Consider the following 19,001-nt stretch of genomic DNA (forward strand, 5'->3'; position numbering starts at 1 on the left):
TTTGAACCAACAGGCACCTCACTGTTGCGTCAGAAATACACAGCCAAACCCATGGCTGAACCGATGATCGACAATTGGCAATCTCGTAGTCCCGCAATTCTCGTGTTATCTTGTGATATCCCAAGAATCCGGCTGCTGTACAAGATAAGTGTAAAGTCTCTTTCAGAGATCATATATAGCTGGTGTTACAGATATCTTCTGTATTTCAGAGATCTTATGTAGGTCTTTGAACTCTGGGAAACACTAATTTTACTCTTTTACTGTTGGTTAAAAGACATTGCTCTTTTCTAAAACTGCAATGTTACTGCTGCCTGGTCAGAGACATTTAAGTCCCATCCCTGACCTAATCACAGTAAAATATTGCATGAAACAAAACCAAAAAAATGCAGAAATCATTTTTCTTTATTTTAAATAAATTACACCAGTCCCAGACCACATGCATCCTCTTCATATACAAGTATACATAAACATTTATTGCACATGAAACTGTTCAAAGAGAGTATCATGCTGGCCAGCAGAGAAGGACGTTAATGAAAGAAACACAAAATGTGTCTCACAATACTTTTTTTTAAACAATTTATTACCTTACATTGATAAAGTCAATAATTCTGCAACAAAATTCAACAGCTGTAATTTAATGCACTATACACATCCTTCATTACATAACTTTTAACCACAATTATGTGATCAACCAGTTGATGAGGAAAATTCGGTCTGTCTCTCGTTCCCTCACACACACACACACACACACACACACACACACACACGGTACATCCAGTGTGATGTGAATCATTGAACATACAGTACATTGAAATTACACATGTAAGTTTACAATGACATTCTTCTCCTGCCCATAAACATAGCTCAAACATAGTTACAGATGCATACTGAGGTGATTTTCTACTGAGTGAAATTGATGGAACAATCAGGATGTAGAATCAAAACACGACAGCATTTTGAAGTTGTTGTCAGTAATATTTGCACAGTAACCAGAATATATCACAGAGTGTCCACAAGTGCTGCTGTTAATCAGAGTGGCTGCTGAGATTGTATTTCTATACAGGCAAGCCGGCTCAGTTCTGTGTATATGTGTATTTGATGGAAATGCTTCACAATCCCAAGTCAAGTGCCAAGAAAGAAAGGAAAAAAATCCCACTGCCATACTTTTACCAAAACTGCACAATCATTTAAAATAGATTTTAATAACACAATGTGTATAAATGTTCTGCAGTGTTACAATTAAAAAGTACAATGGACAATCAAGCTGATATCTGATGGTGATGGAATTTGACAGCTTAACATAAATTAGACTTCAGATAAAGTAATGGCAAATTAAAGGGATAATTTGGATTTTTTAAAACTGAGGTTGTATGAGGTAATTACCCACAGTTAGTGTATTACCTGCAGTAGATGATGGTCTGTTTGTTCCCAGTTTGGAGAACCAGACGCATTCTGTTTCTCCAGACAATAAACAGACTGCAGACAGGGCCTGTCACAAAACTATTTAACCACCTAAATAAAGGCCCACCCTTAAAATGTTATACCCGTATATGTGTACACTATATTAATGATATGTCCACTGGTTTTTGTTGCTATCCACAGCCGTTTCATTTGGCACTTCTTTTTCTCAACGTAGAACTTCCATGTTCCTACGTTTAAGCGCTGCAGATCTGCTGTTTTCGTCTAAGCCAAACAGAGCCAGGTCCCCTCATGGCAGCAGTAGTTCTCCTGGTCTGTAGGTATGTGTTTACAGTCTACACAGCAGCACCACCAGGTAGCTCGGGCCCTTTTTTTGGGCTTCATCTTGAGGTCTATTTTCCACAGAAGTTTCCTCTCTTTCTTTCAGCCTGTTCAGTCTCCAACTGCAAAAGTTATTCTTCTGTATATTCCGGTTCATAAAGATATCCTTTTGTCTCCATATTGAGCGGCATTTCATCATCGCTGCCATAATCACTCATTTTTATTTTCTTGTATTTATTATCTCTTACAAAAACTATTAACTGACCAAAACCAAAACAGCTGATCTGCTGCAGCACGCAATGCATATTAGTGCGTAGGAAGATGTAAGTTCTACGGTTGACAAAAAATAGTGCCAAATAAAACAACTGTTAACTGTTAAACGACACATAAACAGGTATAACATTTTTAGGGTGGGCCTTCGTTTAGGTGGTTAAAATATGTTTTGCAACAGACCCCGTCTGCAGTCTGTTTTACTGGAGCGTGTCTGGTTCTCCAAACTGGGAACGTGCAGACCATCATCTACTGCAGGTAATACATTGACTGTGACTAAGAACCTTATACAACCTCACGTGAAAAAACCCTCAAACTTTCCCTAAATGTATGTTAATGTGTGCCACCAAAAGGTTTTTTTTGCAATTGTCCAATGCATTCAAGGGTTATGACCATGTATAATGTTTCAAATATAATGGTTTATGATTAACATAATGTGAAAACAGGTGTATTCCTAAATCAACAAATTGAAATTTTTTTTTTTTGCTTGTATGTCTCACAGTTATGGAATTATGAACCAGAACATAAAGTGCTTTATAAATGGCCACACTTTTCTCAGGCCCATGGCTTCTTAACTTTCTACTACCTTGAGAATGTTTTTCAACTATTTCAAGAATGAACCATCAAGTTCCATTTAGTAGTCATGTTGCATGCTGATGTATATGAAGATGATGAATGCATGTTGTGTAGAAAATTAAATCAACTGTGTGTGTTGTCTCAACTCAACATACAAGTGATGAAATGACACATCCGAGTGCACATGTATTTGTGCTTGGCTAGATCCGTTACTGTTACTGCAGTTGCCTGCAGCCTTACATCCTCCTGACCCTTGTGCAAGTTATCTCTATTGTTCCTAAGTTATTTGCACAAAAATGTACTGCAAATAAGCTCCTGCAGTTTAACAATTCAAAGTTATAATCCTTAAGGTTTTAATTATGTAAGCCCCTGTTGTTGATGCTATTCGGGGCATGGGTTGTGTTGTGTTGTTTGTCTACCATTCAGCAGAAAATCTTAATTAGTGAGATATTGTTATTTGCTAAATGGAGGCAAATAGGCTTCACTGCTGACAGCTGATGTATATTATATACTGTATAGTGTTTCTGAGCTGCGGCCATCCCACGACACATGATTCCTTTTTGCCTGGTGGCCCTGCAGCAGCATCCATAATTTTGTTGGATTCAGTTATCAGACAGCTGGAGAGGAGAGCAACATAAGGCATCAAGCTGACAGAACAGGCAACACTGATTCAAGTGGAAGAAATCAATCAATGAAACAAGATGTCCAGAGTAGGCTCAGCTGCACATATGTCCCTTCGTTTTTCTCTTCTGTCCTCTTCATGCTTTTTTTGTCCGTCACTCACTGCTGGTGCCCAAAGATGGCAAAAGTCTTGAGAAAGGATTCAAAGTCCACCGAAGAAGTCAAATCTTCATGCCAAGTTTGGCTTTCTGTAAAAAGGAGTTAAGGGTTAAGTGCATTACAAGTGTCTATAATTTAACTATAAGCAGTGCAAAGCAACATAAACAGAGTAGAGAACTGAAATCTGGATATCTGTTGTCATTTAAAGTGTGAATGGATGAACATTTAGGTTAACCACTGTTTGGTCAAGTGATTTGGACTTGACATAGAGAAAGAATAGCACTCAGAATTAATCTTCAAACACTCACATTCACAATGGAAGTTATTGGTTTCTTCAATGTATACGTCTGGGAAGTTTCCGCTCTCTGCGACTATAATAACAACGATGACGGACTACCTCTTTACAGAAGTTGCTCATGGCTTTGCGAGCCTACATTGGCATCAAAACACGACACTTTTTTTCAGCTCACCTTGAATGCTATGGACGACGATGATGATGATTATTATTTACACTGAACATAAGACGTTAATGTTAGACTTTGTTGTAAGATAACTCTAGCACGCTAACGGTAGCACGCTAATGACAGCACGCTAACGACAGCCCGCTAACGCTAGCCCTTATCAACCACATTGCAGTTAAACTAATAAAATAAAATGAATAATACATGCTTTAAGTGGTCTTTTTGGTCACCATAATCCCGCCCCCAGCCCCTGACATAAGTGGTTCGTGGTTCAGGACCAACAAAGAGTTGGTGCTGCTCTGGAACCATTTTCCTGGCTGAGAGCCGGTTCTTTGGTAATCGAAAAGCGCGTAACTGGTTCAAGATTAGGCACCGGCTCCGAACCGGCCCTGGAACTGCCTTGGTCGAAAAGGGGAATTAGTGTTCAAGAGACTCCTGACCTCCTTTAGCTCCCTTTTCCCTCACACACTAATGGATTTATTCATGCAGAATGTCAAGATGGATGGATGGATGGATGGATGGATGGATGGATGGATAGATAGATAGATAGATAGATAGATAGATAGATAGATAGATAGATAGATAGATAGATAGATAGATAGATAGATAGATCAAAACAGGTGAAAGGTGAACTTACGATGCCAGAGGCATGTTTGGGTTTGACGCTGTAGGAGCCCTTTTCCTTTGCCTGTCGGAAACACTCTTCTGCTGCTTTTAACCTGCAGAACACACAATATGATTGCAGTTAATATGAATACACTAATTTCATTGACCACTTCTTCATTTATATTTTGGTTTTTACTAAAGAAAGAAGGTGAAGTTCTAGAGCTTCATGGGTTACTGCACCTCTCCTTGAGAATAACTTTGTTCTCCCTCTTCCAGTGTTCCTTAAAGTCAGAGGAGAACTCGTGCCAGACGCAGAAGAAAGTGTTGGGTGATGCTTCCTTCTCTCCTGCCTTGGCCTTCACTGAGAAGAACACTGTGAGTTCCAGGAACCTGGCAGGATATAATCATAGGTTCATTTCAGAAATAATGCTGTATGCATCTTTCTGTATGCATGTTTATGTTAAAAAATAGACAAAAAAACAAAAAAGAAGAAGTAAATCAGGGGACTCTATTTACATTTTAGACAGCATCCAAACTAATTAACTAAACCTAATTGTTCGGAAGAAAAAAAACAAAAACATATCAAAAGTACCGTCTTGGATGCCCCTGTGTTAGATAAAACATGACGAAGTATGAAGGGTACTGACCACAGGGATTCAATGGTACAAACACTGTGCCCTCAGAGATAGAGTTGAACTAAAACAGAGAAAGGTGTTTGTAACGTAATGTCTTACAGTTTGTGAGTGCTGCTGAGTTGAGCTTCCAGGGTCTCCAGTTCACTTTTAGCTAAGAGAGGAGGAAGAATACAAGAGGTCAATAAAAAAGTGAAACATCACGCACTTGGGTTATGCACTTGTCTGTCATATAGACTCGATTGTCTAGACTGTTGGATGAGTTTACAGATATCCAACCTTTGTGGCTAAACAGTTTATAATGCAAAGAGTAATAATTGACCTGGTAACACTGTATTTTAAGGTACTACATAACTTGCTACTTATTAGCATGCATTGTAGTAGCATATTTGCACTTTATTAACTATTGCCAAGTGCTTATTAGTTCCATATTCTGTTTGACCATATTCTACAATTACTTAAACTACATACAACTACAACTACTGGGATTTTACTACAACTACTATACAGAGCAAACTTAATTATGTATTTTTGTAGGCCAAACCAGAAGTTAGCATCACTATGGGGTCTATTGAGAATTTGGGATTTTTGGGGAGCGTGTCTATGTTCCCAGGGTCCTATGTTTCCCCTCTTTGTATGAGACTGGGGAACATAGGACTATTTTTCCCTGCTTTTCCCAAAAAGGGTCCTGTGTTCCCCGGTCTGTTACTTTTTCCACCATTACTGGCAAATTCCATGGCAAATAGGCCTATGTAGGACTACGAGCTGTTTGACACACATATGCAGATAACCGTTTACCATAACCATAACCCTAACCCTAACCCTAAAAGGAAAAAGCTAGGATCCTTTTTGGGAAAAACGGAAAAATTTTCAAAAGCAACAACCATATTTATTAACATAACAACCATATTTATTAAGTGTTTTTAAGGGAGAATGACTATTCTCGTGGTACTACTACCTGATGAAGCCCATACTGAGCAAAACATATTGATTCATTAACAACAAATGGCTTTTCCTACAACCAATAAGCAGTTATTACGAGGTAATTGAGGGAAAACTCTTATTTAATGGCCTGGAAGTTGTAGAATATGGTTGTGCAGAATAAGGCATTAATAAGTTATATAATGACTAATAAAAAGCCAATATGCTACAAGTAGGGATGCTAATAAGTTACTATTTAATAGTGAAAATGGGTAACCTAATATAAAGTGTTACCATTGACCTTGAAAGTCTCCTGTTAACAATAAAGTTTTACATATCTCTCTTTGGCTATTGCTGCTGGCTATAAGGATAAGCCACATTCAGCTTTGGCATACATCAATGATTTTGTCCTAATGTATCACCAAACTATCACACTTAGTTGTGGTTAGTTCAGGATCATGGTTAGGGGAAAAAAGCAAACATTACTTCCAATTCTGATGGGGCCTCCATCCTCCAACCTCACTTCCCTTACTTTCTGCCCTGCTACATAAAGGACACTCTTACATCAGAACATAACGTTGGTACTGGTGAGACATTTCTAGGTTCAGGATGTTTCTTTAGTCACCTTGTGCGAGGAAGTCCTCCATCTTGTCTTTAAAAGGCTGCAGGTTATCCTCATCTGAAACTTTGCATACCTTTTCCACTTCTGATGTACATGCTGATTAAACAACAGAATTTACAATCAAGACAAGGGCACATTAGTGTAAAATACGAGAAGACTGCTTGATATAATCAGTGACAGGAAAAAGTATGTGAACCCTTTGAAATGACCTGGTTTTCTGCATTAATTTGACATAAAATGTGATCTGATCTGCAACTAAGTCCCAAGTATAGACAAACATGTCATGCTTAACCTAATACCACACACATAATTATGACATATCTTCATTGAACACATCCATGAAACAATCATGTGTGTGTGTGTGTGTGTGTGTGTGTGTGTGTGTGTGTGTGTGTGTTACCTCTCAGGTCCTTCCTGAGTCGAACCAAGTCTTTCTGAAAATCTTCAAACTTCATTTGTGAAGACTGAAACAGGTCGTGAGGCTCAGGTAGAGGGTAGACACATGTCTCTCTACCAGCATCCTGGTAATGGACACACACACACACACACACACACACACACACACAAACACATGTTAATGTTATGACATAAAGAACTAGTAGGACACTTGGAGGGTGCAGACCTATACGCCAAAGTCAAATGTCCTATCTCACAAGGAAAATGATTTGTGTCTAAGTCTTAATTGTCAACTGAAACTAAAAGATCCAATGAATCCATAGCTAGCAAACATGTCATGTCTTGTCGGGAAGGGGGGCAAAAATGCTCTGACCTCTGACCTCAAGGTATCTGAATAAAAATGAGTTCTATGGGTGCCCACAAGTCTCCTCTTTATGCTAACAGCATGCAGATTAAGAGTAAAAACACATCATTTTTCTCACTCATTAAAAGTATTACAGTGGTATGATGCAACATCAGAGATGTGAAAATGTATATGTTGAATACAGAATGTCTGTAGTAAAAAAAACGGCAGTTGCGGTTGGCAGAACTTTACCGTAATAAATACGGTGCAACTTTTTTCAATATTACGGTGAAATTATATTAGCACATTTATATTGATTTCACGTTAAAGATTGTCATTTCATTCTATATTTTACCATTAAAAAAAGATTTTCCATCAAAAGAAATGCCGTTCTACATAAATTAAAGATTTTACCATTAAATATTACAGTATATTTTTGTTAGAGATATGGTGTTTAGTACATTTACCAGTGAGAAAGAGTTTTTTTTTTTTAAAAACATGCAAAAATTACAGTGGTGGCTTGTATATATATTATATTAAATACATATTACTGTGTATTTTACAGTGTAGTTTTTCAAAAAAACAAAACTGTTTTGGCTGATATATACATTTACGGTGTTTCATTGTTACTGAAACTGAATTAACCCATTTATCCTTTTACGTCTTTTACTGTCGTGGTTTATCGGTTTTTCACCGTAAAATCTTCAGACATTTTTTACAGTGTAATATATGTTTTATATATTGGGTTTGTTTACTGTACCTCAGCTCTGAATATGATAATATTAATAGGGCAATGGACAAAGATAAGAGAATAGCATTATCTTATAAAGAGGGTCACATTATGGAAGAAAGTGTGGGAACTGAGAGCTTACCTCATCGAAGTGCCTGAGGTAGTATGCAACAATGTAAGCCAGAAGACTTTTCATGTTGTCCTGCATATGGAGAAAAAAAAGATCAGTTACTGAAACATTCTTCAGAAAACTGCTGTGGTTCTATATTCTTCGGCCTTTTTATTTTGTATGAACTTTTACTTTTTTATTTACTGTTACTGGATTGAGGTTTACCATATTTCCTGTCTGTTATTATTATTTTAGCCTTTAATTGAAAGAAAGAGAGGATGGTATGACATGCCTGATTACAATCAAACCGTAAACATTGTGGTTATATAGTATGTGTCTTGCTGCTGGAGCACTTTGAAACATCTTATTATATTTATAATCTGATTTATTATATCTTTTATTTTTAAAGAGAGACAAAGCAGGGGGATGTGGATATCAATGATCTTTGTGCAGCTCCATGATGAAAAAAAAAAAAGATTTCACCAATTAAAAATAATAATAATAATAGTAATTTAAACTCAATATGCTGTGGCCAGTTTTGATATTGTGGCAGGCCTCATAAATAAATCAATGTGTGGAAAACACATTAGTTTGATAACTGGCATGAGCCATTTGTCATAGAAGCGCATTATTGTAATATGATTCGATATTGAAATACCAAATCAATAAATTACATGTATACTTGAATACTGTGTTTCAAAATGGCAACTCAATTGGTACAGTTACATATTAAAAAAAAACTACTTTTATTACAATTACATATTTGGGGTATGACATTCACAAGAAAGGGATTTGAGTTCCCAGTGACTATAACCTTTAACCTTGACCTTTAACCATATTTAATCAGTTTGTGCTTGAGTTCAAGTGAATGTTTGGAAATTTAAGGATATTGTTGAAATGTTCCTCAAATATCACGTTCATGACAATGGACCGGAGAGACGGATGAACCCGACAACATAATGTCACTAGTGCAGAGGCTTCAAACCCACATGGCTGTTATACGGTTCAGTGCAGTTTGGTTCAGCATCTCTGTACTCACGCTGCTCTTGACATCTTTGAGTTTGGGCAGGATGTCGAGGGTGAAGCCATCAGCTTGGCCTCTGGTTCGGTTACCCCCATTCATGAAGTTACCAAAAGCCAGGACCAGACCCAGAACCTGTTTCACTGTCTCACTGTCCTGCAATGCCTGCAGAGACAGAGAATCAACATATCAGAGATGTGAACACAATAGAAAAATTACACAAACTGACAAAACTTGACAAAAATCCTAAAAAGTTTGACATTTGAGAAATGTTTTCTACAGGGGCAGACAAAGTGCTGTTGGGAACATTTACGCCTAATCTCAACAAATTCCTGCTCGCTTTAACACGACATAAAAATATTTGTAGTCAGAGCACCGTGGTGCTTTCTTTTGATTCAACATTGATTTTGGAATATACAGCTCTACATTTCTTTTTGAGAGTCAGATGAGAAGTTTGATACCAGTCTCATGTCTGCGTTAAGTACAGAGCTGAAGTGAGGACATACTTAGCCTAGCTTAGCATAAAGACTTGAACGAGCTAGCCTGGCTCAGGCCGTCTAAAGCTCACTGATTCCCCTGTTGTATGTTTGTTTAATATGTGCATGGCAAAAATAACAATTTGTGGTCTTAGAGGTAGTTACGTGCTGCTACCAGCACGGAATTAGGTGTTAAGAAGATGTGATAATTTCACGTAATTGAGTGAAACAGCGAGACTAACCAGAGACTAAAAAGACTAAAATAGCACATACGTCGTTATACATAGACATAGGCCTACGGTTCGCAGTTGTAATAAAGGCTGCAGTTTCTGTGAATTTATGCTACAAAACTACTGCCATAGGTTTAGGGCAAAAAACGTCCTGGTTAGGAGTTATAAAAAACTGTTTAAACAGTAAATAAATGTACGGAAATGCTGGGAAGTGAAGTAGTTACGAGGGTGACGGGAGCCACAGAACAAGGTTATTATAAATAACGAAAACTAGAATTGAAAAAACACTTTCGTTAACTGAAAAAAAATAAAAATGAGAGTTTAAAAAAAAAAGATAACTAACTGAAACTGTATTTTGTGGTTACAAAACTAACTAAAACTAGCTAAAATTATATTGAAAATGTTCTTCGTTTTCATCTTTGTCAACTTTTTTCATATGTAAACCTTTTTGGTTGATATGAAATCTATTATATCTATCTGGTTTTATGACTTAGTAAACGTATTGGGGCTGAGATGGATAAGACAAAGGAAATAAAGGAACATTTATTGTGACCTTTTTTAATCTGGCACCCAACAAATACCCCATTACAAAAAAACTAAAACTAACACAAAAACTAATAAAAACTAAACTAAAACTAAGCATTTCCCCAAAAAATTAAAACTTATTAAAACTAGCAAACTCACTCTAAAAACTATTTAAAACTAACTGAATAAAAAAATAAAAAATAAAACTAATGAAAAATCCAAAGCTATTATAACCTTGCCACAGAAGTCATGTAAAAAACTTGATTCTGAAACCATGAGCCTCAGAAGTTAAGTAAACAACGTAAGTTAAGTAAACTCCGTATGTTACGGAAAAAATGTTAGTTACTTAAAAAGTAATTTACTTTCCTTTCTTTCACGAACCCTGTTCTCCTGGGTAAAAGTCCGCCGTTTGTTCGACCACCAGCACGGAATCCGGTGTTAAGAAGTTTTGGTCATTTCACATGACATCAGGCTGGTGTTCCCCTGCTTCCAGGCTTTATGCTAAGCTAGGCTAACCATTTACCGTCCCCACATTCCTTCATGATTATACTCCTCAGTCAGCTGTAATCTAAGGAGGTTAAAGTTCAAATCAACTCAAATCAACTAAAATCCAAGTAATGCCGAGGTCAGATGGCATTCCCACCACAGAGGCCTGAGTCGTAGTGTAACCACTTCTGTCTACTCAGGAGTCATTCTACAGAGTTTTTCTTTTCGCAGTCATCAGATGTGAGGCCGTTTAAATCCCTCAGTTTGACTCACCTTGCAAACCTTCTGCAGTGTGTCCAGTTTCCTCGTTATGGATGACATGCACTCAGAGAAGGTGGACTGGAAGAGGATGCAGAAGACTCGGCCCGAGAAGTTTGGGATCAGGGAGAGCTGGTGAAGAAACCTGCAACACAAGAGGGAACAGCAGCTGCTTTGGATCCAACTCGTCTTTAACCCTTTATCAGGCAAAGAACCATATTTGGTAACTTTTTTTTATTTTTTACTTAAGCCGACATCTATACAGGTCTCCTCGCTCTCCATGAGCTCATAGAAATACATGGATTTCTACATCACAGATAGTGACACTGGCATCTGACCAATCAGTAAATCACACAAGATTCAAGCTTTCCTTTATTGTCATTGTATTAAAAAAGTATACAACTAAATTTACGTGTGCTTCTCATATATAAGGTGCTTTAAAAAAAGACATTCAGACATTATGCATATGTTATAAGTAGTCTAAAAAGATAATAAATAGTTTAAAGGTAAAAGATAAAGTGAAGGATGCAAATGATGTGTTATTGTCTATTTAGGGTTGCTGTGGGAAAGAGACTATAATAAATATAATAATAATAATAATAATAATGACTCAATTGACCTCGATTTGCAATATAAAAATGAAACATTTTGCAAAAAGTCTTGTAATATCCTGCAATAACACTTCAGGATTGACATTTTCAATTTCCAGGAGTGCCCTATAAAGGGTTAACCATCACTCAACTCACTCTTTACAACATGATGACAGCATTCACTTTCTCTGCTCACTAGCATCAAAGGAATAACAACAACTCACTGCTCAGGTTTGTCCAGAGGTTTGGCGTTCTCCTTGTCTTTTGAGGACTTGATGTGCTTCTCAATCTTGTCCAGCTCCTCCTGCTGTGCCCTCTGAGGGAGAGACACAAGAGACATGAATCCACCTATGTCCACATTTATACAATTCAACATTCAACAGTAGAAATTATATACCAGGGGTTTTCAAAGTCTGACAGTGTGGGACGCCTTGATTGAGAAAACTGAGTAAAGATGAACATCAAAGATCATGACGTGTGAAAAGTGTGATCATGTATACAAGTTGCAACAAAGTATTTTTATGTGTTCATAATCATCTCCATAGACATATTTCCATTAACGTTGAATTGAATTTTGAAGTGAAATTTTAAAGAAAATGTGAATTAGGGACGTTTTCATCAACTGGTGTAGAGCAAATAAACAAAGCTGCATAAACGTACTTTGGTCAGCAGATGGCAGTGTAATGTGTTGATGTAGGCTAATCCATCAGTAAACAGTAGAAGAAGAAACGATTATGTGAGAAAGAAAACAGTAGAAGAAGAAGAGATTGAGTAGGAGAGGAAATCATTTTTTAAAAAGAGGAAAGAGCTAATCGGACAACTTTGGCCACCCATGAGAGAAAATATGTCTTCAGGAATTAGATTCAATTGGACAACTTCTAATTATTCTTTAATGTCAGCTCGTCTTGAGCGGAAACATCTGATAAGATATGAGTTAAATGTTTGTCAGATCTTATTCACAAAGAGCGTTTCCATCTCCTGTTAAGTGCATTTACTATTTTTTGAAAAAGACAAAAAAAAAAACACCCAAAGTGAGCGTATAAACTTTCATGCGCATTTTTGAAAGTTTTTTTTGCACTTTCTACGGATGTGAGTATGGGTTATTACTGTTTTATGTAACTTAATTTTCTTTTCTTTTTTATTGTTATTATATTTTTGTTTATTTATTTATTTTTATTTTCCTCATCTTTATTGTTTTTAATTTTTTTTCTCTCCATTCTATTTTTCTTTCTTTTTTATTATTATAATTATTACTATTATAATTTTTCTTCCCACAAAATTTCAATAAATAAATTGTTTAAAAAATGTTTATAGTTCTATTTTCTTTTTAGAACACATGTAAGCCCCTGAAGCGGTGCCCTATAGAAATGTACTAGTACAAACTATATCTGAAAACTTTAACACAATTACTCAAATCCCCTGTACACTGTATGTTCAGACAAGCAAGATAGACGGAGTGTGGAGAGTTTGTGTCGCTTACATTTTCATATAGGGCCTGCAGGGTCTCCAGGTCAACTACTGTGTTGTCCAAGTTCAGGATGGCTTAAAGACAGAGAGAAGGAGAGAACAGGCTATTCAGTCAGAGTAAAGGATCAGACTCAAAGACTGAGAGAGAGCAGAAGAAACAAATATATTTTATACTACCTTCCTGCTAAAATGTTATTATATTACATGTTATATGATTACATGTAAAACAAAATACCAGAAAAGGCACACAATAATAATGAGAACCACACATTAACATGTTTTGGAGGACCACTTAATCCTATCAGATAGTCTTTACTCAAAACCCCAAAATACTGCAAAATGTGCAGTCATTACATTTATGACTCCTTACAGTAATTATATTATTATGTATGCATGTCCCCAAAATGCCATACAGTCAGTAAAAACACACATGCACCAGATTGATATACAACAGTTGTGTAAAAATGTACCAAAAAAGCAGTTACAAAATATCTTTACTTTCAAGACTTTTATTTTTTTTGTCAATACTACGTCAGAATCAGAAATACTTACTAATATTTCAAATGTTTGACTATTTTAAAATTGTGTTATTGACTTGTAAAGTGTCTTTGAGTATTCTGAAATGTACTCTAAAAAATAAAATGTATTATTTTTTTATTATTATTACAGTTACTGCTGTATAAGAAATAGAAATAAGCAATTATGTAAATAAAATTTTAAAAAAATGTAAAAAAGTGCACCACACCAAATATACAACAACATACAATACTAATGCAACAAGTCAGAAGTCACAAGTTAAATCTTAAGTAAATGGTGATATGTAGAAAAATAAATAAAAATATAAAGATGAAAATATAGAAATAAATTTGATGTAAGAGATATGTACAAACATGTATATATGTAACAACAGTGTAACTAAGGGACAAATTGAATTATTGCACACAATTTCTATAGACATATTGCACAAGTAAATTATTATAAATATCCCCCCACTAAATATTCATACAGGTATATAGGTAGGTATGCAAATTACATTTCTAAGTTATAATGTTTCTTATAATTAAGCAGAATCATTGTCTCCTTTGGCAAAACTAAGCTTTAACAGCTGAATATGAGATTACTTTTCCTCAGCATACCCTGTGTGGTATATTCCTCTCCACATTATGATATTTCATGAGGACCCTGTATTACCTATTGTAAATATCAAGCTATTATGAAACCAACAAACTCACCATGTTGGATGTCTTTCATGTCGAGATGCAGGGAGGACATGAGGATTCCTACTGCCTGAGAGCGCTTATTGTTTAGTAGCTTCACAACCTAAAGAACACACAGATAATTATTATAATCAAATTATAATAATATGCTGCCACTGCTTATGCTGTGACGGTGAAAATGGCTGTCAGACTAATAAAAGTTGGCAGTTGGATGGAATATGTCCAAGCTTCTGCAATAGGAGAGGTCAGGCTCGTGAATATGCACAGCAAATTTAATGACAACCTAGCCAATAGCTCATCACCATTTCAAATGTATAATTACGTACTTTGCACATAACATTATGCACAGTAAAGTGTCTTTTAATTATCATGCAAGATTATGGGCATTACTGACACAATATTATAGGCTATGTATGAATGTAGGAACAGTATGTATGGGTTTTATTCTTAGATGCCCATCATATTACATCAAACTTTTTATTTAGTAGAATTTAGTGATGACTCTGTGACTCTAATTATAATAAGAGTCATTACGCATAGTTCATAGAACACATACAGGTGCATCTCAATACATTAGAATATCATAGAAAAGTTTATATATGTCAGTAATTCATTCAAAAAGTGTAAATAACACATTATATAGATCCATTATACACAGAATGAAACATTTCATGTCTTAATTTATTTAATTTCTTCTAACTATGATTATGGCTTACATTTAATGAAGACCTAAAATTCAGGGTCTCAAAAAAATGTAATATTACAAAAGAGCAATTTTAAAAATTATGTTAAATATGGAAATGTTGACCTCTGAAAAGTATGTCCATCTATATGACTCAATACTTGGCTGGGGCTTGAAAAATAGTCGCTAAGGGGGTCTGAAAAGTTGCTAAATAGGGCTGTTTCCACTACCGGGGAATACCTGGAATGAGGCGGGTCTCACTTGCCAAAACGCCCAAAACAAATTTGAATATGAGCAGTCTGAAGCCAGCTTTTGTCTGGACTTTTTTCGTCCCTGTGGAAGAGCAGGGTCTTTTTTTCTCCCCTGAAAACAGCCTGGTTACTGATTGGATAGTAGGATAGCAGGATATGACGTAGTACTCTACACAACAACAACGACACACGCCATTTGTAAAAGCCGGCGAAACAGTGTTCCCAACTTAGCCACTTTGTTGTTGAATTTAGCAACTTTTCAGACCATCGTAGCAAGTATTTTTCAAGAAAGCAACTGGAGACAAATCCAGTGACTGCTTCTTACTCTTCTTAACGAGCTGTTAGTGATGCCGTTAATTCACAATCACTATGTTTATGATCAGTGGAGACTGAGTCAGTCTCCACTGATCAGTGTGCATAATTAGCCATGCAGCTTTCAGCTGCTGACGTTGTGCACATTTAGCGACGCTGAAAACCATACGTCACCTCCAGAGTCTCTAAATCCCTCTGGGGGCTAACTTGCAGTGGAGACACGCAGAGTGAGCAGACTTTTGAGAGGGTGTGGCCTGAGACTTTCCCGGTGGCCCCTTTAACCCCTAGTGGAAACACAAATGGTGTGTGTTGTTGTAGCGCTGAGTACTACATCACATCCTGCTTATCCTTCTATCCAATCAGCAACCAGGCTTTTTTCAGGGGAGAAAAACAGCCCTGATCTTCCACATGACAAAAAAAAGTCCAGACAAAAGCCTGCTCCAGACTGCTTGTATTCACATTCGGGGTGTTTCGGCGAGTGAGACCCACCTCATTCTGGGTATTGGGCTGTAGTGAAAACACCCTTAATACTTGGTTGGGGCTATTTGACTTCAACTACTGGAAATGGACTTTTCCATGATTTTCTAATTTATTAAGATGCACCTGAAATAAGCCATATCAAAGTTTTAAGAAAAGCATACAAAAGGAAATGTGTTCTATAAAAGCTATAATTGTTGTTGTTGCCCTTATAACTGTGACAATCCTACTACATGTACAGTATGTAAACACACACAGACCTGTTTGGCCTTGGACTTGGTGATGGTGTCAGAAAGCGGCTGCTTCTTCTCCTTCACAGCTGTTTTGGAGAACAAATGTACAAACTCTTCAAAGTCCAAGTCTGGCTCCTCGATGGTCTCCCACACCAACGAAGAACAACTCTCCCTGAGAAATGCAAAAAAGCACTTATAGATGTTTTTCAGCAGTAAAGTATGCCCAGGACTCATTGAAAAAAGTCTACACATAGAGGATTAACTATGAACTTTATACAGTGGTGGTATGTAACTCACTACATTTACTCAAGTACTGTACTTAAGTAAAGTATAAGTACCTCCTACTACTGTAGTACTTGAGTATTTCCATTTTATGTAACTTTATACATCTACTCCACTTAATTTAGCTGCCAGCTTTTCAGGTCAAGATTTAACTTTTTTTTTAAAGCGATTAGACATGTTTTTAAATTTAACCTCATATCAGTATATAAAGTAGTTAAAATGATTCCTACCTTGAGAAAATGAAAACACTACTTACATAAAATGCATCAATACAAATAATAAAGTAATATATTTGAAATATACACGGATGCCCATAAAGTTGGAATTAATTATATTTTTTTACCTCTTTCAATTAAATGATTGTGACAATGTGATTTATTCTTGACGGATACAGTGTATATCTTCTAAAACTTCTAAAACTTTATTAATCGGTCTCTTCCAAACATGTCGCTATGAAAGCGAAACAACAGTTAATGAATTGTGTCTGAAAACCAAATTGGGTAATACTTTATATTAGGGAACACATATTGGCTCTTAACTAGTCACTATTAAGTAGTTATTAATGCCTTTTTCTGCATGGCCTTATTATACAACCAATAAGCCATTAACTAAGAGTTTTCCCTCAATAACCTCAGAATTATTGCTAATAAGAAGTAGGGAAGTTGTTGTATATGAGTTACGATCTTAATATGCTTTACTTTATATGGACTTTATAATCTCTACATAGCAGTGAACGAAACCATGGAAACGGCAAATAGCCACCTTCTCCAGACCTTTGATGTGACTGGTTGCTCCTTTTGGATGATTGGATGAGGATTGGTAGATTGTAATGTCAATCATTACTCTACAAAGTGGCTCACTTTGCGCCAATGTTCGTATACCAGTGATCCACTTTGTACTGTGCTAACGCTTCTCTCTTTATAGGACACCAACAAATAACATCAAGATTAAATTAAATCAGATCCTCTATTTCAGCTTTGCATTATTTCTGCATTGTATGTCTGCAAGCAAGTCTAAACAAATTACAGAGTCATTTTGAGCTCATGTGAGCTACGCCGTCCTTACTTTTTGGTGTTGAGCTGGATCCTGGTCCAGTAGAGGGGCTTCATGGGTCTGGGAGGCTCCACCACAGCCTTCCTGGGGGGCTTCTCCTGGGTCAGACCAAGAGCAAACAGCCCCAATGGCAAAGGAGGAGGCAGGGAGCCCAGAGTCCCTGGAAGAGCTGGAGGAACAAACATGCCTCCTGGTGGAGGAGGGGGTGGAGGAGGCGGGGCACCTGTTCCTGGTAATGGAGGAGGAGGTGGAGCCATGCCGCCAGGGAGAGGTGGAGGAGGAGGTGGTGGCGGAGCAAGGCCACCAGGAAGTGGAGGAGGAGGAGGAGGTGGGGGTGGAGCCATACCACCTGGGAGTGGCGGTGGGGGTGGAGGTGGAGGTGGAGGACCTGCTGTACCAGGAGGTAATGGAGGTGGAGGAGGTGGCATTGAGCCTCCTGGTAATGGTGGAGGAGGAGGTGGTGGGGGTGGAGGCGCCACAATCTGAGGAACTGCTCCTCCTGGAAGAGGAGGTGGAGGAGGAGGAGGAGGCTGTAGCTGACATAAACACTGGAAGCCATCCTGCTTGGGTGGAGGCTGCAGGAACGCGTTCCCTCCAACCGGCTCACTACAAGGCACTTTGAATCTAAAGCTGTCGTCCATGGGCGAGGTCTGCACCGACTTGGCCTCCAGGCAGCCCGGATCGGGGCCCGCCTCCGTCTGCAGGTGAGCGTCACACACCACCCTCAGGAGGCCCTCCTCTCCTCCACACTCCCTGTCTGTGGTGGAGGTGGTGGGTTTCATACTGTCCCTGTCCAGCAGAGGGGGCTGCCGCTCCAGCTCAGCAATCTTAGTCCTGAGATCTTCTATGGTTTGTTCCAGCTGCTGGATGACATTGACGTGTTTTTCTTTCAGTTTTGTTGAAGGAAGGACACATTCCTCCTGCACAAAGAGACAACCAAGAACAGGAATCAGAACACAATGTGAAGAATCTCTCCCTCAGAAAAAAAGATTTTTATCACGGACACATTAAGCTCTAAAAAATAAACACTGATCCCCTGGGTCTAAACTATGACTAAGATATGTAGGCTACAGAAACATACACAACAGGCCAAAAGTTTGGAAGCAACTTCAATTTTCTGTTCACAATGGCTTTCTTAAAAACCAGTACGGATTCTTTGGATGCTTGGATGTTTTTACTGCATGATCAGACTTTACTTCCATTGAATTGAACCATTTTCCTTAATTGACCTTTAGGTAAACATTGATGTTACCAG

The 19,001-nt window shown here is 37.5% G+C and overlaps 1 protein-coding gene across 1 annotated transcript in view; it reads right to left on the minus strand.

The window, feature by feature from the left end:
• Window positions 1-384: 384 nt before the first annotated feature.
• The window catches only part of fmn2b (formin 2b), a 35,338-nt gene continuing 16,721 nt past the window's right edge, over window positions 385-19,001 (minus strand). Inside the window, exons 7-20 of the mRNA XM_059324725.1 lie at window positions 17,759-18,666; window positions 16,439-16,583; window positions 14,472-14,559; window positions 13,253-13,314; window positions 11,997-12,088; window positions 11,198-11,327; window positions 9,226-9,372; window positions 8,220-8,279; window positions 7,009-7,129; window positions 6,612-6,704; window positions 5,168-5,219; window positions 4,674-4,823; window positions 4,465-4,546; window positions 385-3,455 (exon numbers count right to left, since the gene is read on the minus strand). Of these exons, the coding sequence (XP_059180708.1) occupies window positions 3,429-3,455; window positions 4,465-4,546; window positions 4,674-4,823; window positions 5,168-5,219; window positions 6,612-6,704; window positions 7,009-7,129; window positions 8,220-8,279; window positions 9,226-9,372; window positions 11,198-11,327; window positions 11,997-12,088; window positions 13,253-13,314; window positions 14,472-14,559; window positions 16,439-16,583; window positions 17,759-18,666 (2,157 nt within the window). The 3' untranslated portion in view covers window positions 385-3,428. The remainder of the gene's footprint in view (window positions 3,456-4,464; window positions 4,547-4,673; window positions 4,824-5,167; window positions 5,220-6,611; window positions 6,705-7,008; window positions 7,130-8,219; window positions 8,280-9,225; window positions 9,373-11,197; window positions 11,328-11,996; window positions 12,089-13,252; window positions 13,315-14,471; window positions 14,560-16,438; window positions 16,584-17,758; window positions 18,667-19,001) is intronic.

Source organism: Centropristis striata, chromosome 21 (assembly GCF_030273125.1).
Source record: "Centropristis striata isolate RG_2023a ecotype Rhode Island chromosome 21, C.striata_1.0, whole genome shotgun sequence".
Lineage (NCBI taxonomy): Eukaryota > Metazoa > Chordata > Actinopteri > Perciformes > Serranidae > Centropristis > Centropristis striata.